General features: G+C 38.0%; 2 protein-coding genes across 2 annotated transcripts in view; one reads left to right on the forward strand and one right to left on the reverse strand.

Moving 5' to 3' along the window:
* Positions 1-1,427: 1,427 nt before the first annotated feature.
* On the reverse strand, positions 1,428-18,637 carry vsig10 (V-set and immunoglobulin domain containing 10). Its single transcript, XM_036599012.1, has 9 exons — positions 18,280-18,637; positions 16,816-17,118; positions 12,292-12,582; positions 9,670-9,933; positions 7,549-7,833; positions 4,642-4,755; positions 4,416-4,428; positions 3,818-3,972; positions 1,428-1,540 (listed from the first exon to the last, which is right to left on the reverse strand). Exons 1-9 carry the CDS (start codon positions 18,416-18,418, stop codon positions 1,473-1,475), a joined length of 1,632 nt encoding a protein of 543 aa, XP_036454905.1. The 5' UTR covers positions 18,419-18,637; the 3' UTR covers positions 1,428-1,472.
* Positions 18,638-21,347: 2,710 nt separating this feature from the next.
* si:dkey-98f17.5 (uncharacterized protein LOC569123 homolog) overlaps positions 21,348-25,366 on the forward strand; it is a 29,262-nt gene continuing 25,243 nt past the window's right edge. The window contains exon 1 of the mRNA XM_036598461.1: positions 21,348-21,533. Coding sequence (XP_036454354.1) covers positions 21,419-21,533 — 115 coding nt within the window. The 5' untranslated portion in view covers positions 21,348-21,418. The remainder of the gene's footprint in view (positions 21,534-25,366) is intronic.

Raw genomic sequence — 25,366 nt, forward strand, 5'->3', positions numbered from 1 at the left:
ATGTATTCTGGATAAAGAGTGCATCGAAAAAGACCCTATAAAAGACCCTTCAGTTTCCATTCTGACAGGTATAAATGCTGAATGTGCTAAAATAGCTGCAGTTCTATAAGTTACTTCACATCATTATTTCATCAAAATTGCACTTCAGTTTAAGTTTAAGGCACCTTTGCTGACCTCTGGCTCACACAGAGTCAATATGCCCATTTTCTGCTGTTTTATCCAATTGTGAAGTTCACTTTTATATCCCAAAAAAACATATAGCCCATATTATGCTCATTTTACATGACCATTTTCCACCCCCCACCCCCCATAACTTGGAATTACACAGCCTGTTTCTGTGCCTTTAGGACGTAAAAGCAGTGCTGTTGCAGATATATGTATGATTCTAATGTGATGCTAAAACTCTCTGTTGATGTGATGATGAATGGAGAATGCCTCCTATTCAAAATGCCGCATATTTAAGAAGCAGCTAAATCTATAGCTGATGAACTGCTATTTGTAACACTTTCATGACGAGAAAATACTTTGAATAGACAAATACAGTTTATTATTCAATATCATTTGCTGTTGTTTCTGTTTTTTTAAATCAAATTATAACTTCTTGTTACCAAAATACTTTAAATATGGTAAAACATAAAGTTACCAAAATAGTTTAAATTGTGAACCATTAGTTTATTTTTTTATGTTCTGGTCTCTATTTTCCAACATTCACATTTACATACAAGTTATAAGCTAAAAGTTATTATTGAATAATAATGATTATTATGGCAAGTGATTCCAAACTTTTGAACGGCACTGTATGTAAATAATATCTGTTCTGATTGGCTGCTTTGTTTTGCGCCTCATTCTGAAAGCAGTGTGGTGTTGGTTTTTGTGTACAAAACCAACTAATTAAAAATGGAATATTTCAGTGCCTCAACTTACATATATGGACTGTGTGGACTAGGAAGTGAATGACATGTAGAACCTTTAATGATGTTTACCTTCACCATCAAATCCTTAAACATCAGCTTTCTATGATATGGGCCTTTGAAATGACATGTAAAGAAAACACAAAAACAGGAGTACTTTAGATCTGGAGCTGAAAGTTGGTCATTTACAGGGTCCTACAAGCTTCATTATTGAAATATTCAGCTGGATGATGAGCAAACTGAGGAGTCCACCACAAAAAAATATGAATTCGGTTTATGGTGTTATAAGAACCTCATGTGCATGAACAGACACCATCTGGCCTCCAGCGGACACTGTTATCGCTAACTCATTTGTGGCCAGAAGCACTAACAGCAACAAAGCCGTTTGCATATTTTATACAACTCACATTATTTTAATACACATAATATTACAGTCACAGAGTACAACATACAAATCAAAACACATTTAAAACTTCATTCCTTGCACTTATGAACAGGCCACTGCAGAGGCCGTCTAAAGCACAGTCCTGTACAATCGGAGAAGTCCATTAAGTTCTTGCATCATTCTTCTGGCTTAACCTGTTCTTGGTCTGCTTGGTCGGCGTCATTGACATTATCTTCATGATCACCTAAAAACAAACGACAAGTTACACTGAATTACTTCAGAAGTTATGTCACCTAGAGTTTTCCACTTCCTAATGCAATTCCTAACGGTACCTTTCTGTGGATGCTGATGTGGATGTTGTCGGGACCAAGGGCGCCTTCAACCCCAGGCCTCCAACATAATATTATGAATGAAAAAGAAATCATTAAATACTGGCTAAACACTTTCACTAATAACTGTTTTAAGTCCAAGTTCTCAAAACGTCAAAAAGTAAAGAGTCCTCAGACGCTGAGTTTGTGGAAGAGGGAAAAAGGCTTCTTCTTTATTTCAGCATCAAGTGGCAAAGGGTCTCGAGAGACCCAACTGCGGAAATACAGTGTTCCAAATACCATTTATCTGGGATAATTTGATATCCCTCCACCTTACTTCTCAAATATTGATATTAGCTCATTCTCTAACAGGTACATCTCTTTGTACCTAAGGAGATTTCCAGTGTCTAGAATCTCCTATGCAGACAGACTAAGGCTTTCCCTTTGTGAGAGAATTAATGTTCTCCTCAAATAAAAATGGACTAAGCCCAAAATGTCAAAACATTAAGCTTTTTATAGTCTTAACAACAAATCATTAAACAAATAGTTAAAGTAACTTCATATGGGTTATTTTTCCTTTTGATTTCTTTAAATGTTGAAGTTCTGTATGTAAATTTGCAGACAACCTCCTACAGAACGAAGAGTCAGTATTTTTCCCACACAGCATTAGATTTAAATCTGGACCAAAACCATCAGTGAAAACCATTATATTTTGGGCTTGGCCCATTTTTTTTGCCCAGGAGTGTATACGCATTTATAAAATGCATAAATTGGAATTAAATCAAATTAAATCCATTTAGATTAGCATTATGCAATATGCAACACTTCACAAATGCAGGGGCTTAAAAATAGAACTGATAAACGGAGGCCCAAGTATCAATATTTTATCATTTGATTAATAATATTGTAACATGTATTAAGCCCCGTGTTAGACTAACAGAACACCAAATGCCCTTCTGTCTCAATCCACAAGATGGCGCTGGTGAGACCAGTGTTTCATAATCCCAGTTGTTACTAATAGATACTAATGAATTGCGCACTTGCCCTGATTGTATGAGAACAGGGGTCAGCCCACCACTCAGACGCAATTCAGTATGTATAGTTAAGGATAAAGCCTATTTTGAATGTTGCTTTATCTACTTGTGCTGAATGTGTGAGCATGTGCTAAATATGAATGTTGCTTTATCTGCTCCATACGTCTGTTTTGCTACTGAGATGAACAAAGTGTCCAATTTAATAGACTAAACAGAAAGTTTTGCATAAATCTCAGTCATATTGCAATACTTTAAACATCACAGAGTCTCACTGTGGGGCTTGTACTGGTCCCACCCCTGTCTTGCAGAATACAATGACTGCAACCATCTAAGTGTTGGTGCTACCATTAGAAGATCACAGGTTTGACCTCCGGTGATGCCACAGCCATCCGTGGTTGGTTCCAAGAGCACAATTAGCCTCGCTCTCTCAGGGTGAGCTGGATGGCCCTCCCTCTACCCCCAACACTCAGTGCAATGCTAGCCACATGGGTGTCTGTTAGTTCACCTAATAAATTAGGAGTAAGTATTCTCCTCCAAGTGTGTTGAACTGTCTAATGATGGTGCTTCACGTCTTTTAAGCAATAATCTGCCAATACTGATATGATTCTGATATAATCATACACTGTGCATTCAGTAATCAATCAATCAAAGTAGACTGTTTTAATCAAAAATAAAACATGGGAAATCCTCACTGTAATAGTAATTTTAAAGTAATTTTGCAACTAATTCATGTCATAAGAAACTTTTATAGCCCTAAGTTCAGTCTAACTTTAAGATACTGACCTACCTCATTCATATCTGTTGAACTGTATTTACTTTCATATCAAAAGCAAACAGTGCTCCTGGATTCAGGTGTGCGCCTTGGCAGCCAGTGAACCAGTCTGATTATTAAAAAAAGAAGTATCGTTTTTCCATTTTAATTCAATCTTAATTCTGTTTTCATTGTGTTTGTTCTAACTGCTTTTCCTTCTGACTTTTTTGATTTCTTACTTTGTCGTTATTTGTTCTTATTTTTATTCATCTGAACTGTGTCAGTCTGTACAACACCTTACAATGTTTGCATTAAAAAAGCGGTTTATGAATAAAGGTTTGATTGTTTGTAAGGTTTGATTAAACAGCAGCATCTCACACTGTTAGTGAATCCGAAATGTTTTAGGAAACAGTTAAACGGTCACTCACTGGACTGTATCCTGTGGATCTCTACGAGTGTAGTGGTGCGAGTGGGACCGTGTCCGTTAGAAACGGGAGGGAGTCTCGGAACAGTGTTGTGGAAAACATCGTCCTCATCCGACTCAACCAGGCTCATCACATCCGTCCTGTCGTCCTCTAAACCACTGAAAACAACATTGCACTTTATAATAATAGTATCAATGATAATTTGTTAATAATGATTAATAATATTTAATAATAATAATAATAATAAACTACTATTACTACCTTATTATATTATCATTATTAGAATATATTACCGACATATAATTACATATGTAATATATTAATAATAATATATAAAATAATAATAATTGTGATAATACAAGTAACAATTAAAATTATTAGTATTGGTATAAGTCTCATCAGTTTTTACTAGTTACTTTAACCATGATATTATTAAAAATAATTTGATATAATAATGATTATTGTTATTGTTGCTGCTGTTGATATTGTTGTTGTTGTTGTTGTTGTTGTTGGTGGTGGTGGTGGTGGTATTGTTATAAATGTTTGCTCTTTGATCCCTGTGTTTTCTTTATAACTGTATAATATTTGTGTTTGTACTTACCTAAATCTAAAACCTGTAGAAAAATAGAGGAAAAGAGGGAAAAAGATTTAATATCAAGCTGAAAAATATATGTGTATGTATATATATATGATTAAAAACATATGAAAACAGTCTCACTGTAATGCTCACAGATTTTCTCTTATTCTGAACCACAAACAGCCTGAGCTTAGTTTCAAGCTGCTGCTAAAGCCAGATGTAAAAGCAGATATAAAACAGTGACACGTACTCAGACATATCCTGTCACGACGGGAGTACGCTAGGAACCCCAGCGTTATCCCAGCGACTACGATCACAACCGAGATAAAGACTCCGACCACCGCCCCGGAGCTGTCTGCAGAGGCTGGAAAATAAACATTTTTATATCAGAATGATCAACACACAAAGAATTCAGTCTGAGGAGCTGCCAACAGTGACGTAGGTGTTGTCTGACTGTAGTTTTTACAATCCAAAGCATGTTGCTTAGCAGCATTCTGTACATGACAAGACATAAAATTGCTTCAGTGGGTGAATCTACTGAAATAAAACAGTTTAACACCCCTTTATTATGTGAGAACTTAATTCAAAAGACCGTACACCAAATTGGTGGCAATATGGACTCCCAGGAGTAATTCATGTTCCACATAGACCTTTTTCCTTATAACTGCATATGAAGTCTTGTTTACACGCAGTGGCATTTAAGTAAATTGTAAGTGAATGGTATAATGATTCTGGAAAACTGTTCTTTCCTGTATTTTATTTTTCCCCTTGAAATTCACTAATAGAGTCTAATAGAGGAATATATGTCCATTCACTGTCCACTCTCCACTTGTCCACTTAGCTCATTATTAGTACCCAGAATAAATAAAGTTACGTCAGGGGGAAGAGGCTTTTCATACAAAGCCCCCCAGCTTTGGAATAGCCTACCAGTCTGTGTTCGGGACTCAGACACAGCCTCCATCTTTAAGTCTAGGCTAAAAACTTACCTGTTTAGTTGAGCCTTTGGTTAATTTGTTTTCCTAACTATGTCCCTCTTATCCCGTTATTACATTATTATTATTAACCCATTTCACAATGTGCTGTACTACAGTCCCCAGCATGCATTGCAACATAATGTGTGCTCCGACTCTCCTACCCCAACAACAATCTCCGGGACAGCGGTTACACTTCAATTAAATACTTGAATACTGAATATTTCAAGTAGCATTTCAAGGTCGACTACAAGTGCCTATAATTCATTGCTGAAGTTCTTGAGTTTTTTTGAATAAATAATGGCCAGTTTGGGTTACAGCACAACATTCATTAAAAATGGAAAAAAAAAAAATCTCTGGCCCACAGAATTGTTGACATTTCTTAAATTGGCCCCTTTAGTGGTTGAGTTTGACACCCCTGCTCTAGTCCTTCATCAGTGGTCACAGGGCGCTGCCCACAGGACACTATTGGATGGACATTTTTGGTTGGTGGACTGTTTTCAGGCATTTAAAAACTCCAGCAGCACTGCTGTGTCTGATCCACTTGTACCAGCACAACACACACTAGCATGCCACCACGTGTGTCTAATAGAGTGGACAGTGAGTGGACACAGTGTATAAAAACCAGCGAAACTGCTGTATCTGATCCACTCATACCAGCACAACACACACTAACATGCCACCACGTCAGTGTTACTGCAGTGCTGAGAATGATCCACCACCCAGATAATACCTGCTCTGTGGTGGTCTCCTGAGTCACTTTAGTTTTGTAGACATCACGACCGCTGGTTCCTTCACCACCTCTGTAAACAACCTCTGCAATAAACCTCATATCGAAGCTCTCTAAATGACTTTGTTTACATCTCAACCACTGAATTTTGAAGAATTTTTGAAGAATTCCACTTTACGGACTGCTTTAAGTTTTATCATATGTACACCGATCAGCCATAACATTCTGACCACCACCTTGTTTCTGTGCTCATTGTCCATTTTATCAGCTCCACTTACTATATAGGTGCACTTTGTAGTTCTACAATTACAGACTGTAGTCCATCTGTTTCTCTGCATACTTTGTTAGCCCCCTTTTACCCTGTTCTTCAGTGGTCAGGACCCCCATGGACCCTCACAGAGCAGGCATTATTTGGGTGGTGGATCATTCTCAGCACTGACATGGTGGTGGTGTGTTAGTGTGTGTTACGCTGGTACGAGTGGATCAGACACAGCAGTGCTGCTGGGGTTTTCATATTTCTATTAAGTATTTCGAAACAATCACAGCAGTACTAGCTATATATTGTTATTATTATATACAGCTTATGTTGTGTTAATCATAATGCAGTTTTATATCCCTGTATTCCTCAAACTGTAGATGGTAGTTAGAAGGTGTCAGCTCTGCAGAAGGTCAATCAGGTTAAAAGATTTCCGCCAGTTCAAAAAAATGACTATACTGATTCTTAGGTTCTTGTAAATCTGAGATTAACAATGATAACATGTTACTAAACAGCCAATGAGGAGAGAGAAAGAAGCTGAAAGAGACTTGCAGAGCTAAGAAGCATCTGATGAAGGTCAGTTGGTGATCAAGAAGAAAGCAAGTGAGCGTTAAGCTTTCATTTAAAATATTTTCTTAAGATATCCTCATTTGTGAGACTAAATAAATAAAATAATTGAGAAAATATCATTTTTGTGCTGTCAAATGTCACTATAAAGAATAATAGACTATAAAACATGTAAAGACAACTACAGAACAAAATCACTCTCTACCTGGTTTAACAAACTGAGCCTGTGCCAATCTATAATCTGTGCGTTTGGATAACATATTTAGGACCTGCAGATTATCTAAGAGAGTGTGTTAATGGACAGATATGCATTTAAGTTGTAAAGGATCTGTGCTTAATACACTATGATAAAAAAAAACATCTTCTGTGTGCCAACTTGACCAAACAGCCATGTTTTACCTATTGCTACTCTAAAGGTTCATGATGAACAGATATTTTGGGACCATTAAAACATCCTTTTGGGGAAACATGCCCCCAGACCCCTTAGTAAAGACTTAGACCCCCGTCCATAAATCTCTAGTGACACTCCTGATACCACTGTATGTGATTTCCCTGAAATTTCCTTCACGATTAATAAAATGTCTATCTGTCTTTGTGCTTAAGCTTCCAGAAACAGTAAAGAGCTTCACTCACATCTGACAGTAAGATAGACTTCCAGCTCCTTCGCCGCCAGAACATTTTCACTCCAGCAGAAGAAAACACCTTCATCGTCCTTCGTCACATTCACTATGGTCAGAGTAAGCTCCGGGCCCTGGGCAGTCAGTATGTATTTGGAGCTGGGGACGATAACCTCCTGACTCTTTCCTCGCTGCCACACGGTTTTAGCAGGAGGGAGAGATTTGTACTCAGAGCAGGAGAGAGTGACGTTACTGCCCTCCAGAGCAGCCACCAGTGGCGTTCCCATCGGGTATGGGGAGTCTGCAACACCAGAACAGACTGTAAGGTCATGGATTTCACACTTGTAAGGGAAAAGGTAGCAGGTTACAGGGCAGCATGGTCACAAAAAATGAGAAACGTTCTACCATGTTACAAATAATACACAGAAATCCATTTCCCGGCCTCTTTATTGGAAACGCTTGTAGCTCCACCTTACTGATGTACAGTTAAAGACTTTAGTTCATCTGTTTATGCACAGTTTGTGTTATTCATCCTCTAGCCCATCATCAGAGGTCAGTTTCTGACCACAGAGACACTCTTGGCTGATTATCGCCAGTGAGACTACTGTGTCAGGGTCACTGCTGTGCTGAGAATGATCCACCACCCAAATGATATCTGGTCAGCAATGACGAATGGGGTAGTGGCTGACAAAGTGTACAGCAACTGATGGGCTACAGTCTGTCATTGTGCACCTACATAGGGGTATTATAATGTAAGTGTTTCTGATAAAGTGGCCAGTGAGTGGACTATATTTTCTAAGTTAGTGTGTGTTCATATGTAAAACTTGAGGTTATAATGCAGATGGCAATGCTTTAAACAGAAAAGAAATGGCATTACTGGCAATAATGCAGAAGGCATTGCAGAAGGCATGCAGAAGGAACGCTCACCACTGAACATATAAATTCTATTTATGAAAAGACGGCATAAGATGACATAAACGAATAACATACACTGGTTGTTTACAGGCTGTGCTATACTTGGCCTAAATCTTGTTGAAAACGTGATTGGTCGTGATCCACAATACATTTCACTGATCTCTTCTTAATAAAACACATAGATGGTCAGTGTTTTTAAGCACTGACAATATCCACAATATGCTCTGAGAAGAAAGATCATAGCATAACTTATCATAATAACAAAATCATGTTCTCATATCACCCACCCCTAAATAATAATGCCATTTTACATAATAATGTTTACAATACTGTGCAAAAGTTTTAGGCACCTAATCATATTGTTTCAAGCCATTTATTTTGGCAGTAAATGTGCTTGCACTTGTAAAAACACCATAAAAGTAAACGTAAATAAACATGAATACAGCACAAGGTAACAAATCTAACAATTTGTTGTTAGATATGATATGAAGTAGTTTAAATCCCCTTTGATCCTTTTAGATTAAACAAACACTCAACAGACTCCCAGTAACATGTCAAAAACATATGAGGGTTGGGATTAGATTTTTGGTTGAGTTTAAGGTTAGGATTAGGATTAGGGCCAGGGTTAGGTTTTTGGTAAGGTTGGTAAGGTTAGGTTTTGAATAATGGAAGTAACATATTAACAATACATCTACTTAATGTAAGTAATGTATCAACAGAACAGCATCAAGATATTTACTTCTCTGTGTTCAGATGCTTCACTACTGCTATTCCACTGATATGTTGTTGATGTGTTACTGATAATCTGTTAAGAGTTTATTAATCATCTACAAACAACCACTCCAAATAAAGTGTTACCAAAAGTTTGGTTCCAGATTTCTCCTGGATGCGCTGAGCAACTGCATGCATCTAATAAATTCCATTGTCAGCACTAATTAGTCAAATCAGGTAATGGATGGTGACTACATTAATACAGGGCTACCACAACGAGAGGGTTGGAAATGGTTGAACAAACACACCGGCATGCATAAAATCACTACTTACTGTCTTAATGTTCTTTGTTTTTATTCTAATATTAGTGTTTTGCTGAGCAAGTAAACATATACTGCCCAGAAAAATAGTTTTATTATTATAACACTACTATGTTATTATATTGCAGCGATCTCCAACAGAAACAGGTCCATGTGTCTGTATTTGACTATAAAATCAGTACAGGCCTTACTGATTGTGAAGGAGCATGACTTTTCATGTCCAGGCTGGAGTTCACTGTATCGTCCCAGACACATGATGTTCTGGTCATCATGCAGCATCGTCCTGTTCAGAGTCACTGTTAATTTCTCTGAGACATTTGAGGCCACCGTGTCAGAACCCAGAAACACCTGTAGGTTAGGTACAGGGTAGCCCCCGTACCAGGAGCAGCTGAAGTGCACCAAGTCAGGCTGAATGGCCTGCTCCCAGTTGCAAATCGGGTGTCTCTCTGAAGCATCTGCAGAAAGAGATGTTTATACGAATGAGAAGTGATTAAGGTGAGTGCACATCATAGTTCTGCAGTGACTACAGAGTTACATGATTTCCCCCTTTCCCCACATGTACCTGATCAACCAAGTCGACTGGTATCTGAGATTTTCTTCTTTAGTTTTGCAGTGGAGCTGCAAGGCTAATGTAGCTAACAAGTAATTTGCCCTAAATGATCACACTTTTCACCAACTTCTTACTATATAAACAAAAGTATGGCTACATCTGAATCTGTAAAACCACCAATAAACTCAGTAGTTGCTGTCATTGGCAGCAGCCAAGCCTGAATTTTGTCTGTAATTTTGTGTATTTTAAAGATAATAGTGTCAGAAACCACATAAGCAAGTCCATTTGAGATCACTTAACAACTCCATATGGTTTGAGAGACGTGATGATTTATGCATGCTGTTTGTACTGCGATAACTGTTGAGAAATAAGTGTGTATTACTTGTTAGCTGGTTAGCTACTTTAGCTTCATATCTCACAACGAAAGAAGCAAATGTCAGACACCAAGTACACCCTGTTGATCGACCACATCTGGACTAATCACTGACCGCTGATCTAAGTGGGAAAAGAATAACAAATGTGACATGGACGGTGCCGTACAGAAGTCCAGAGAGGCCAGTAAGAGGTTATAATTTTATGGACTGTTATTTTGAGATCATGACTTATTTGTCTTGTGATCACACAAAATTTCTTGATATCACAACTTATTTTTTTTTCGTGGTCTCAAGATTATCAAGTTATCCAGGGAAAGCAATATTTATTATCTTGAGATCACAAAACAGTAGTGATACCGAGAAAACAACATTTGTTATCTTGAGATCACAAGAAAAATAAGTCATGATCTCAAGATCCATAAAGTCCATAAAATTATAACTACCTCATGGTCTCGCTGGACATCTGTAGCACTGGCCTGTTATGGAACCACATGTGTAGAATGTAACTGTATGGGAAGATGGGGTGGGTTGGTTCAGTGTTAAAGGGGAATTCCAGCAGTGTTTTAAAATTTTTGTATAATTAAATCGTTACGATGTAAATAAAGTCATTCAGAGTGGTTTGGTGGTTTGGCTATATTTGTTTTGTAACTGCTCTGTTCTGGAGAAACTCCAAGTCTGAATTGCTCACAGTGGTGGTTCACAGTGGGAACCTAACCTAGCTGTCTAAAAGAAAGTTCTTACATGAAATGGTTATAAATATACTGCCTGATGCCAAAGACATTGTTTTATGAAAGTTCTGAGATAAGATTTTGGCCTAAAACCTGTTTTTTAAAGCCATTCGTGGCAGAGTGATACATGCAGGGTGTTGTGAGGCTAAATTGTCTAAAATAAAGAAAACTATATAAAAACTCAGCAGACACGTGTAGAATCACTGGATTTTAAATAAATTGGCTATGTTTGTTTTGTAAACATCACAACCCCTTGGTTCTTATCACCACCACTGCAAAGAAATCGGGACATTCTCCACAATAACCCACATGAATGAAATGAAATGAAATTAAATGAACCTTTTAGCCAACTGTGTCTGAATACATTGGAATTAGACCTCCGCATTTAACCCATCTGTGCAGTGAAACACCACATACACACTAGTGAACACACACACACTAGGGGGCAGTGAGCACACTTGCCTGGAGCGGTGGGCAGCCCTATCCACGGCGCCCGGGGAGCAGTTGAACCCATTTTTATTTATTTATTTATTTGGTTTTTTTATCTGTTTTTCCCCTTTAGCTTATGGGTCAGTAAGTGGATCCCTCACAATGTAACATAACATGATTGCCCTCTTGACCAACATTCAACTCTGAATGTTCCATTCAGTTCAGCTCTGAATGTTGCAATCTATTAAGGAGGGAATAACCTTTTGATTTTGATCGAGTAAATACATTACAGAAACATTTAAAAGAGACATACTGAAAGTATATCATGTATGGCAAAGAGCAAATATACATTGATATATGACAAATGACAAATAGCTATATACTGATATATGATTTGAAAGCCAATGATAAGTAATATTATTCAGTATTATGCATTACACACATAGTGCTTTTAGTTTGGCTGCAATTAAATGTTTATTTTTGTGATTTGGTTGCTTTATTTTTTGGAACCCTAGCCTTTTAACATAACTTATTTAGGAATGCACTTATTCCAGGACACATTTTTAGACATATCTTTTTTAGCTTAGATACTTGCTGCTAAATGGTAATGTATGGTAAGCCTGGGATAAACAGAGAGTGAAAACTGTGCCCTTCTTAATGGACCACTATCTCAATAAATCACATTTTAGTAATTATGTACAACTAAAGATTAAATGTCTGTGTACAACATACAGTAGACCAGCAGTTCCTGGCTCCGCGTCACAGTCTTGTTGGAGAGGAGGTTCTGGGCTTTGCAGGTGTAGGTTCCCTGATCAGCTGGATTAACGTTGCTTGTCTCAAAGTTCAGCGATGAAACGGTATCAGATGCCCTCCTGACATCTTCAAAAAACCACGTAAGGTTCTGTGAGGGGTGCGACTCGCTGGAGCAGTTAAAGGAAATGTTGGTGCCTTTTTGGACAAACAGTGTCCCGTTTAATAGGGCAGTTGCTGGTTCTATTTTTATTGCCATGTTGGTTGGACCATCTGAAACAATAAATAAACAGCATTCAGCGAAAAGCACTCAGGTAAGACATCTTAAGCCATACATGCTTCAATACATCCTTAAAAAAAGTGGTTCATCAAGGGTTCTTTAGTAAAGTGTAGAACAGTGAGAACCCAAAGAACCATATGAACGCATAATTGGTTCTTTGCATGGTTAAATGTCTCTTCTCAATAGCTATGGTTCCGTCATCTTCCTTTGCAACTTGCAAGCAAGAAAATAAAAATGTTTAAAAAAAGCTTGTTTCCAACAAACTGTTTGGGATTAAAAGTGTTTTATGTAGTGACATCATTTCCTGCAAAAAACAGTTGTCATCTAAGTTTTGGTTTATCTATAAAACAGCTAAATTTGACGTTTCCATCTCTAAGTTCATGCATGTCACAACCTGTGTACTTTTGACTTCCCTGACATCCTCGGCTTCCCCATAACCTACTGATAAGGACGTTTTGTTTATTTTACATACATACATACATGCTGTTGGTGCTCTACCAGAAAAAAAACGTTTCCGCTGTAGCATTTCAGGCAAACAACTAATTTGCTTAATTGGACAAAAAAAGCACTACAAACAAATCCCCTTTCCATAGCCTACATTTCCATACTTTTTAAAGCAGTTTTTTTTTTTTCACAAAAAATTCTTTGGATGGAAAAGCCTAAGACTGAAAAGCTGTTGTACACATACTTTGGGCTACAGTCATGATCTTGGTCTGATTTGAAAGGCAACACTCTCACGTTTTTTTTCCAAATCGTCAGAATAATTGTATTACAGACACAAGCTGTAAGTTTATTTCTGCCTGACTCATAGATCTCTAAACTGATCTCTGACTCTGTTGTGTTATCAAGACTACATGTTTTGGATTATGAGGTCTCTTTGGAGAGCGGCGAGGCTTTGAAGGTAAGAACCCACAGATTTGTTAGCGTTTGCTCAATGCTTATGTTGCAAATGACACTACTGTTACTGTTGTGAATAATGGATCGTAAAATGGTTTGGAGGAATTGAATCCTGAGATTTCAAGCTTTCTAACAGTACATTGCATCATATATTGCACCATATTGCTGGATGATTAGAAGCATAAAAATGATGTATAAAAAAACAGAAGTAAATGCTTTAACAGAAGTGTGCCAGTACCAGTACAGAGAACTATTAAGGTTAAAGAACCTTTTAAAACTGGATCAATGTAGCACCAAAAAGGGTTGTTACAAGTAGTATAATCTTTATTGGTACTACATGGAACCCCTTTTGCTAGGAGTATAGGGCTGCATGATATAGACAAAATACTACCAATGCAATTACACTGCTAAATATTGTGATTGTGCTCTAATTTGCAATATATTAAACACATTTTTCTGAATCAACACATAATAATATTGTCCTACATGATTTTGACAATAGTTAACTTTTGTTGGGCCACAAGGACACCACATCTAAAGAACCACAGAAAGGCTCATCTAGAACGAATTGCTCAGAGTGCTCACTTGCATGGCTGTGGAATCAGTATTGCAAAGGCCAATACCGTAATTACAGTTAACAAATGATATACAGTCATATGCTCAGTGGGCACCAGCTGGACATTACATTATATCTCTCTACTCATCTTACTATGCACTGCCATTTGTTTATTCACTGGAGGGGGCATGCACCACAGCATTGTCAACTGCATAGTACATATGTATAGTACATATTTTACTACTTATTTTTCTACTGCACATTATATTTTTAGTGTTGTTTTCGTATATTTTATTATTTATCTTTACTCCTTCTATTTATGTATCTGTAAATAGCATATGGCAATACTTTTGCTCCTGTTTTGCTCTTTACTGTACTTTGTGCTGCTGTAATAGAAGACTTTCCCTCTGGGACTAATAAAGTGATCTACCTATCTATCTATCTATCTATCTATCTATCTATCTATCTATCTATATACCTACCTACCTACCTACCTATCTACCTACCTACCTACCTATCTACCTACCTATCTACCTACCTACCTACCTACCTATCTACCTACCTACCTACCTACCTACCTATCTATCTACCTATCTACCTACCTATCTACCTACCTATCTACATACCTAGCTACCTATGCAAAATATTTTTTTCCCCCAATATGTTAAATTCAGCAAATAAACAGTACGTGTGCATTAAAATGTGCAGAAGTGTGTTCTTTTTAGAGAATGTTTTAAATTATTTTCACTTTGAAATTAACAAAATAGGTCATGTGACTGGGGGTTTCCAAACATTTGCATACAACTGTATTGTGCAGCCCTACGCTTCAACATCATTAGATTGTTAGCAGCACCAGACAGAAGCACCAGATGGACCTGGCTTGTAAGTAACTAAGTAACTAACTTTTATCTACTTAACTCACAAACTTGCTCACTCACACTTAGCCGACTAAAGATTATTCACAACAGGTCACTGCTAGCACTTAAGCAATATTAAAAAATAAACTGGATACTAAAACACAGCTCTGCTTCTTGCAATAGAGAATAAAAAGGAAGGAAAGTGTGGCTTGATTTTCAAGTCAAGGTGACAGCTGATTCTATTTAACATCTTTACAATGAACCTATCCATGCTGTGCACACAAATGTGCCTTTTTGTTGTAAGGTTGGACACGTTTTGCAGAAAGTAGGAAAAAGTTCAGTAGACTCATTCAGAGTTTAGCTTGGAGTCTAGATTTGCTGCATGACGTTGAGTCTAAAATGCAACACTACCAAGCTGCACTGTGCTGTTGTAGCTAAATGAAACCAAGCAGACTGGAAACAATAACGCATTTGCCACCCTGCTGATGTTAGCCTGAAGGCAAAAACTACACCTGACCAAGATGTGCTGATATTCAATAATAAGGTATACTGTGATATTCAACACATACAGTACTGGCACCATGGACGCTTTGAAATACTGTCGCTGCGTTTTAGTTAAACGCTGCAGTTTCACCAGAGGAGTTTTAGATACGCCGAGCAGCTCTGGTTTAACCCTTGTGTGGTGAACTCATTATGTATCTTATACATGTACAATCGTGTGCAAAAGTTTGGGCGCTTCTGGGCAAAAGACGTTCTAAAAGATGTTCTAAGTGAAAATAAGTTAACACATTTTTTATAGAGACAAATTTAATGCACAACTGTTGTTTATTTGCTGAATTTCACACATCGGAACAAAATAAAACAAATCCATTTTTAGATTTTATGTTTTCTTTTTTCCAGCAAGTTAAACTCTAATCTAATGCTGCACCAGTTAGCACTAGTGTTAGCTTATTAGCTTCTCTAAAGGAGCAGCTTCCTTTTCATCTGATATGAAAACCTATCTGTTCAGTCCACAATGGCCAACCACCTAAACTTGCTCACAATTACACAGAGGATCTGATCACTATATCAGTTTGCCAATGTAATTAGCGACCCACTGTGTTAGTAATATCGGCCGATAAGCAAACAAATAGAAGTCGAGCACTAAAATTATTTAGTATTTAAGTGTGTTCTCTGTAGAAACAAAGCAGGTCATTCGGGGTGTTTTTCTTAATACAGTATCATGATTATATTCCATGAGCTGTGCTAAAAAGGTAGGTAATTACCATGACATTACATTTTTATTACATTTTTTATTTTATATCCCTAACCTTACCTATCCTGACAGTGTGACCTTTCACATTCATACAAAATAAATCATCTGAAACTAGTAACACACTCTAAACGTCCATATTTTGACAAGAACGCAACAGTTTTTTATTAGCTTGAATGTACTTTTGTACTGTGAAGCTTGCCCAAACTTGCAACAGTCGCTATGAAGGACTGCATTTGTGGGTGGAGCACGAATAGATCAATTCTAAATTCCAACAAGTAGAGAGGGAAAAAGAAGAGTTTCAGTAATGTTGTCAGTGCCCTGAGAACAGGACTAGTTTCAGTCACACAGCTCTGGGTCACTAAATACACAAGCGGTTAAACCCGCAGAACCTGTTTGGCTTACGATTCCTCACTTTTACAGAAACCAGCGCAGACAACTTTGCATATGCTACAAATACTCAATTCTCGATTGCGTAATAGCATCAATGTTGCCGCCTTATCAAAACTTTTTTTCAGTGTTTACTGTGTCCTTTGGAAATGAACGGACCAATAAAAACGGCCCCTGAAATAAACTACCATTACATTAATGTTAAGCCTGTTTTTCCTCTCCTGAACACAAGACAGAGGGCTGACAGTGACAGCACAGAACTATGGAAACGTACCAGCAACCTGTAGAAGAATCTTCTGAGATAAGCTGTCATTTTTCGGCACGGGGTCGCACTCATACTCATCCTCATCTATGAACATTAGACCAGTGATCTTCAAGCTGCCGTCATCCTGTATGGATAAATGGGCCGTGCTGAGCGGGTGAGCACTGTCCCGGGTGACCGCAATCTGCCCGCTCTTTTTCCAGCGAGTTACAAGCAGGGTGCTGTTGGCTGGGCGTCCGAAACATGGCAACAGGACGTTTGTTCCTTTCTCTCCGATTATGATGAGCGACCGCTCTTGCTCTTCTGCAGCTGCAGCTGTAAAAAAGAGTTTGAAAAAGGGGAAAGTCAGGACTTGGTCAAGGCTTGAGATTAGACAAGTCCTAATTCCCAATCTAGTCGATGAACTCTTAAAAATTAGGGAGACACAGATGTGGAAATTATGGATCAGTGCAATATCCAATACTTTTCATGAATGCATCTGTCAATACCAATACCAATATACATATACATATCGCTGCTGTCGGAACAAAACCTTGTATCTCCTAAATGAAAAAACCTACTTTATTATTAATGTAAGTCAATGGAACCAGAATTTTTTCCAAGTAATTTTGGGCTGTTTCTCTTGGTCCATTCATCATGAAATTCACAGACAATGTAAAGAGCAACATGTATTTTCAAATGATGTCAAAAACTGAAAAACAACAAAAATGGAGACACAAGGTTTCCTTCTGACAGCAGCGTCACATACATATACATATACACATACATAAAAACTATCAGGCAGTACAATTATTATTAATTATTAATAAACATATATATATATATATATATATATATATATATATATATATATATAATGCGTTTATATAGTATATAAGAATTGTATCTCCAAAATTATAATAGAGGAGAAGGAAAAAATATCATTAACTTTTAATAAAAAATAATGGAAAAATGATTTATTCCAAGTGACTGTAGACCATTTCTATTGCTCTGTTCATCATGAAATGTTACACAACGTAAAAGGGCAGCTGGAGATTTTATATTTGTCAAAAAATTAAAAACAACAAAAACAGAGATGGGAGGTTTGACCCCGACTGTGAAGTTATGTTTCAGTAGGGTTACAAATCCAGTGAAATGTAGAAAGTGAAAAATAAAAGTTTGTATTGGAAATATCTGTCAAATCTAAACATCTGTCAGACCCTGATAACGATGTTTAAGCAAATATCTGCCGATATGAGTACGATATAATCGTACATCCTTACTAAAAACAACATAAATATAAGTCAGGTTAGATGAACCCCTTCACTAGATGTCTCTCCACAGAACCATGCTTGTAAACTAGACGCTCAGGTTTAACAGAACCTCCACATAATGCGCAGAGGTTCTCCCCGTACTGCACGTCAAAGCCAAGAACCACTCAGAAAGCTTGATGTATAAGACTGAAGGATGGTCATTATGGTGACTGACCGCGCTTACCTGCGTGGTGTGAAAGGCAGAAGTGGAGAAACAGGAGTCCGAACACGGACATCATCGTGGAAGAGAATCTGAACCACAGACGAAATCGCTCTCGGGCAGAAACAGTCGTTAAGGACTTAGAGCGGTCATATCGAGTCATGAAGCAGTCATAACCGCGATGAAGACATGATCGATCGAAATCCACAAGTTTAAAAGTAATGAATGGCGCGCGCGGCCTGTAAGTCTAAAACCCAGCGATTCTGTCAGCTTGTGAATTCGGTAAATTCGCCTATATCCCCCTTCAACCTGTTTACTCTTTACACACACCTGTTTTCTCTCTCTCTCTCTCTCTCTCTCTCTCTCTCGCTCTCTCTCTCACTCTTGCTTTCTCTCTCTCCCGGAAACATAGATTAGGGACGATCGGGCCACACCCTTACCTGTCTTAAAGGTACAGGACAACATACACTCGCTGAGCACTTTATTAGGTACACCTACCTTGTACCTACATTTGTTGTCCATTTAATCAGCTCCACTTACTATATAGGTGAACTTTGTAGTTCTACAGTTACAGACTGTAGTCCATCTGTTTCTCTGTATACTTTGTTAGCCCCCTTTTACCCTGTTCTTCAGTGGTCAGGACCCCCATAGACCCTCACAGAACAGGTACTGTTTGGGTGGTGGATCATTCTCAACACTGCAGTAACACTGACATGGTGGTGGTGTGTTAGTGTGTGTTGTGCTGGTATGAGTGGATCAGACACCGCAGTTTTGCTGGTTTTTAAACACTGTGTCCACTCACTGTCCACTCTATTAGACACTCCTACCTTGTCAGTCCACCTTGTAGATGTAAAGTGAGAGACGATAGCTCATCTGCTGCTGCACAGTTTGTGTTGGTCATCCTCTAGTCCTTCATTATTGATCACAGGACACTGCCCACAGGATGCTGTTGGCTGGATATTTTTGGTTGGTGGACTATTCTCAGTCCAGCAGTGACACTGAGGTGTTTAAAAACTCCAGCAGCACTGCTGTGTCTGATCCACTCGCACCAGCGCAACACACACTAACGCCACCATCAACACATCCTTTACCAAGTTTTGAGTTCTCTTTGATTTCTCTTTCAATGTAATCATCAGACTCATCCACTCAGAGAAGGGTCTGAAACACAACCCATGTTACAAAGTGCTCTTTCACACATTGCATGCAATTACACATTCCCACCAGAGGGGTCTCCAAATCCCCAAAGCTTACAAAGTGAAACTTTAACTGTTGAATTTCTTTAATTTAAATGAATAGTTTGTTACACACAAATTTGCACTTGCCCCAGATGGCCGATGTAGTCCGACAGCCAATTATATGGACCCCAAACATGTTTTTTTTTTCTTTAGTTTTGTCTTTTTTTCTCCCAAAAGAGAGCATTAAATGTTTGTTTAACACAGACAAACTCTACCGGTCACTGGACCTCCATCCAACTCATTACAACTCACAACTGTTTTGTGAATTTGAATAGAGTTTAAAAGCACTGATGTACATTAAGCTGTTGTAAAGACATTTTACGCTCTTCTTTGTTTGTGCTGATCAGAGTGAAGATCTTTTAATTTACTAATAGCCGATTAAACCAATTCCTTCACTATAGGGAATGTACTGTATGGGTCATTGCCAAATTCAGAGTTGAAAACACATTTCAGACCTTTAACTGACTTGGACTTTAGACTAAAATCCTTTTGTACTGAATGACCATTGTGCCCTAATGTTTATTAATTAAAGTAAATGACTAATCATTCCATTTTGTCACTATCAAAACAATCATAACAGTATCAAAACTTTACCATATGTTTCAGTAGTGACTGTTTCGGTGGTGACAATTTCAGCTCATTTTGAGCAGAACTCAAGAACGCTAGCCAGTGCCTGCCTAGCAAACACAGCTCTGAACAGTTATACACACATAAAACCATCATAGTTTTTATTAAAAAACAAAAAAGTTTGCTTAATTGCAGAAAATATGTGTTTTTGTATTGACAGTTCTGAATGTTACATATTGATTTTCAGTCTTTAGGACACATTTACGCCAAAACAATGGGATCTAACTGCTCCCCATGTGGCCATGAGGGACAGGGATACAGTCTCACTGCCCTGAAATGCAATGGTGGGGCTAAAATAAGGCTCCGCCTATAGAGTAAGACTTTGTATTTCGGTAGTGACACGAAAAAGTAGGACAGCATTTTTTGAATTTTTTTATTTAAAAAAATTCACTTAAATAATTAATTAGTATATTAATAATTTAGAAATTAAGTTTGGTGAGTTTGGTAAGTTTCTTTTGAAATAAATGAGTCCCAAAGCCTGAAAATCAGTTTGTAGAATTATATTTTCTGCAGTTAATCAAATTTTTGTTCTAATGAAAAAAAAAATGTTGATTTTATGTGTGTTTAACTGTTCAGAGCTGTGTTTGCTGGTCCTGTACTGGCTGGCATTTTTGAGTTCTGCTCAAGCTAAAACTGTCACCACCGAAACTCTCACTACTGAAACATTTAGTAAAGTTTCGGTAGTGTTATGATTGTTTTGGTAGTGGTAAAATGGAATGTTCAGTCATTTATTTAAATAAAATAAACATCACCCTTTTTTTTTTTGTAGTTGTTTGTTTGTTTTTGGTTTTGTTTTGTCTTGATGCGTGCTGTTGTTAAGTTGTAAACTGTCTTTATGACCATTGCTCTAATTTCTTCCATCATCTTGAAAATCAAATAACGATATTGATTAAAAAAATAATAAAATAAACATAACCGAGGTATTGGATCATTCAAAGCTATTTATAACTGATCGATTTCCTAATTAAATCAAGTCAATTAATTTTATTACTTAGTTTTTTTTACATTAAGACTAAAGTTATTGAGAAAAAGAACTGAATGTATTTAATAGACAGACATTCACACGAAACGGTGCTTCGAGCAGATCAGTTAGTATCATAGGCAGTGCATGAAAACTCCAGCAGCAGAACTGTGAATAAAACTGATACCTTGATAAGCTGTACTTTCCAGTTATGGCCACTGGGGGGCAGCACACACACAGACACACACGTTGGTCTGGGTCTGAGTCTTGGTGCAGCACTGAAAATGGTCCCCCATGTTTTCCTTTCAAAGTGCGGTCAGTAGGATTGGTTACTTTCAATATGTCGGGCGGCAGGAAGGGCCGCTCGGTGGCCAACGCTCTGGACACAGCCTTAACCACACCGAGCGAGCGGATCCTGAGGGAGTGTCACAGTCTGTATGTGGACAGCGAGAACGGTAAAGGCACAAACAGCGCTGTTTTACACACGAAGCTGAAGGCGGTTTCCTGTTCGCGTAACTGCTGCACCGTTTAAGGTGGAACGGACAAATTCGGACAAGCAGCGGGCGATTAAGAAGCTGGCTAAGAAACTTCCCTTCACTCTGACTCTTAAACATGTTAGGAGTGGCATGAAGACACACTTTTAAAGCTGCCTTATGATCACTTAATTTATTACTACTCGGATTTGATTCAGCTGTTCATTCAGTCGGTCAGGACTCAGAGCTGATAGAGCTGCTGTCTGATGGGCGCATGGAAAACTGAATGTGGGATTCTGTAATATTACAATTAAAGTCACACAGCTGCAAGAGTTAGTTAGAGTTGTATGGAAACCCCCTGTTATTGTTATATTTCAGTTTTAAGTTGCAGAAGCTCCCATACGAAAATATGATATATGGCCATATATGCAGATGTATCATAAAGGGTCAGGCAAGTATTTCAAAATATATGTAAATATGTTATTTACAAATATTTGAGTATCAAATATTGGACATATGTGCATGGTATATGGATTACACGCATACACACACCTTCTAAGCTGCTTATCCTTCTGGGTCATGGGGGGGAGCTGGAGCCTATCCCAGCAGTCATTGGGGACACCCTGGACAGGTCAGCAGTCCATCGCAGGGCAGACAGACAGTCAGACGTATACATTCACACCCACACCCACACTCGCACCTAGGGGCAATTTAGCATGTCCAGTTGGCCTGACTGCATTCTCTTTGGACTGTGGGAGGAAACCAGAGAACCCGGAGGAAACCCATGCAGACACGGGGAGAACATGCAGACACCTGGTCGCCTAGCCAGGGAATCCAACCCAGGCCCTTCTTGCTGTGAAGCGACAGCACTACCGGCCCAAAACAACTTGGAAAAAAGTCTGGTTCCATTGACTTACATTAAAAGTAAAGTAGGTTTTTTCCTTCTCCTGTAAAGTTACCATTTTGGAGATACGAGGGTTTCTTCTGAGAACAGCAGTATCATATATATATATATATATATATATATATATATATATATATGTGTGTGTGTATGTGTGTGTGTATATATATATATATATATATATATATGTTACAGATGTGTTTGTATATCACTGCTGTCAGAACAAAACCTTGTATCTCCAAAATGAGAACTTTTCAGGAGAAGGAAACAACCTACTCTACTTATGATGTAAGTCAATGGAACCAGATGCTTCTAAGAGTAATTTTAGGCCATTTGTTTTGGTCCATTCATCATGAACTTCACCCATAATGTAAGGGACAACAAGCATTTTCAAATTATGTCAAAAAACTGATTTTTAACTGAATTGCATGTCCCCCTATTTGAAAATGGCTCATATATGTCCATATGGGACTAAGATAAGTTGGACATGGGAGAAATCCATATATATGCTAATATATGTCATATATTTGAAGTCTGAATATTGCCGTATATCAGATTTGCATATGGGCTAAAGCGTATTGTCTAGAGGTGTGGCGATACATGTACTTCGATACGGCTTTCTACTCCGATATCCAGTATATTCCAATATCAAGATTCAATTTAATTTTCGATATTTTATGTGGTTATGTGCTTTATATACCGTATGAACCTGTACAGCTCAGAAAATTACAGTGCTCTTATAAAACAGCACAACTGAGCTATGAACAATACTAAAATAGATATGATGCATCCAGAGACTGAGGGGCGTATCAGCGATACAGTTTACAACTGACTTAATTTACATTTACAAGTAAGTTTAGATTAGCAGTATTTTACGCTTGGTGAATTCACCTGAAATTCCTAACGTGCCCTGTCTCACCTAACACATACATACACACACACACACACACACACACACACACACACACACATATTTTCTAAACCAGTTATCCTCCTGGGTCGTGGGGGATGCTGGATCCTATCCCAGCACTCATGGGGCAGAAGGCAGGAAGCATCCTGGACGGGTTGCCAGTCCATCACAGGGCAGACACACAGACATACACATTCATACACACACACACACTCTCACCACATATACATGTTCACAGTTTTTTTCCAAAGTTAAAGCGCCCATACATCCTACATTTTTCTTGCATTTTTAGGAACAAGATGCTTTTATAACATTTGTGTCACTTTATGCACCAGAGATATTTATATTTTATACTTTATATTTTTATATGAGAATTCTCTGTTTTTGTTACTGTGAATTTAAGACTGATATATGTAAATGACTGTTGTCATTGGCTACCCTGTATTGTGTCTTATTCAAAAACCGGTCTGAGCTGAAACACTTGCGCTGAAAGTATAACAAGTGGGTTGAGCCAAACTGCTGTATGCTGAATAGGTGGATTTATGTAAATGTGTTGGGTTTTGTGGCATCACAAAACAATGAATTCAAAATGAGCTGTGTTTGCAGCTAAGTTTTCATATGTGGATCGTATGGACTGGAGGGTGAACGGCACATTTAAACTTGAACAAAACAAGGAAACCTTTCCATGATATGTGCTTTTAATGTCAAAGTTTTAATAATATTTCTATAACTTTATATAAGATTAAATAAGTTCATAGAATGTATATGAATCTGAATCAACTAAGCCCCACAGGCTGAATTCGATTACTTTAACTTTCTCTTTCCTGTGTCCACATGTGGGATTGAGATTATGCAGGTGTTTGATTAAAACAAGGAATTGTGACAGATTACGTTGTTATTTGTAGTTCATTGGATCTCCTGTGATGGATTGAGTCTTCTTAAGCCTGTCTAATGCCACCACTGTAAAGTGTGTGTGTGGTTTTGTGTGTTTTTGTGTGGGTTGTGTTCGTGTGTTGGACTGTTTTTCTATGTATAGTCTCTTAATTAGTGCGATAGTAGATGGAAACTTCGGTTGTGTAAGAGGAAGCCATGCTGGCTGACCCACTCTGGAGGCTGTGGTGTTGTGTCTGAGGGTCAGTAAAGGCCACGTGAACTGAATTCCATAAATCAGTGCTGAGACAGGCCTCCCCAGCAGGAGAGGTGTTCAAAGTGTCAGTCTTCTTGGATAAATTTGGATCACGAAAAGCAGAAAATACAGCCAACTTCTAAGACTGAACTTTGGAGGTGTGGAAAAATATCCGTGCAGGTTTCTTTGAGAAACTGAAAGTGAGTCTCCTGAAAAGAATAGAAGTGGAAAAAAAAGTAGAAACACTAAATACTGAAAAATAAGTTATTCTGTTTAGTTGTTGAGGCTTCTTTGTAATTTTCGGTTAAATATATTTTTTCAGCTTTTTACTGACACTGGCTGTGTTTACATGCACTGATTGAATACATTCTGATTATAGATTCAGACTGAGTTGTTTATTTGCTCACTCTACTCAACAATCTGATGGAAAATCTTCATTTACATGCACACTACAAGTAATGCGATCCAAAATGACGTGCATGCGTAGAGGACCACGTTACCATGACAACGAGCATCACGTGAGTCCAGTCAGAGTGAGATGAGCAGCAGTGAGCAGTGCTTGTGTTTATAATCGCTTTAAAATGATGTCAGACTCAGGAAAACGTACTTCAGATGTCCTTATTAAAGAAGGCCGAGAGGAAGACGTCGTGTTCTGAGACACATAAGCTGGACGTCCGTCCCACCGCCGTCTTTTAAAGATCAGAGCATAAACATAAACTGGTCCTCTGCAGACCAGTTTCTGCTCCGCCATGTTGAACGGTATAAACTCTCACTATGACGTGACGCACATGATCAGAACGTACTTAAACTTTCCGATTGGGAATGTAATCAGATACAGACATTTACATGGTTATTATTCTTCTATTTAACAGATTATT

Source organism: Colossoma macropomum, unplaced genomic scaffold, assembly GCF_904425465.1.
Source record: "Colossoma macropomum unplaced genomic scaffold, Colossoma_macropomum, whole genome shotgun sequence".
Classification (NCBI taxonomy): Eukaryota; Metazoa; Chordata; class Actinopteri; order Characiformes; family Serrasalmidae; genus Colossoma; species Colossoma macropomum.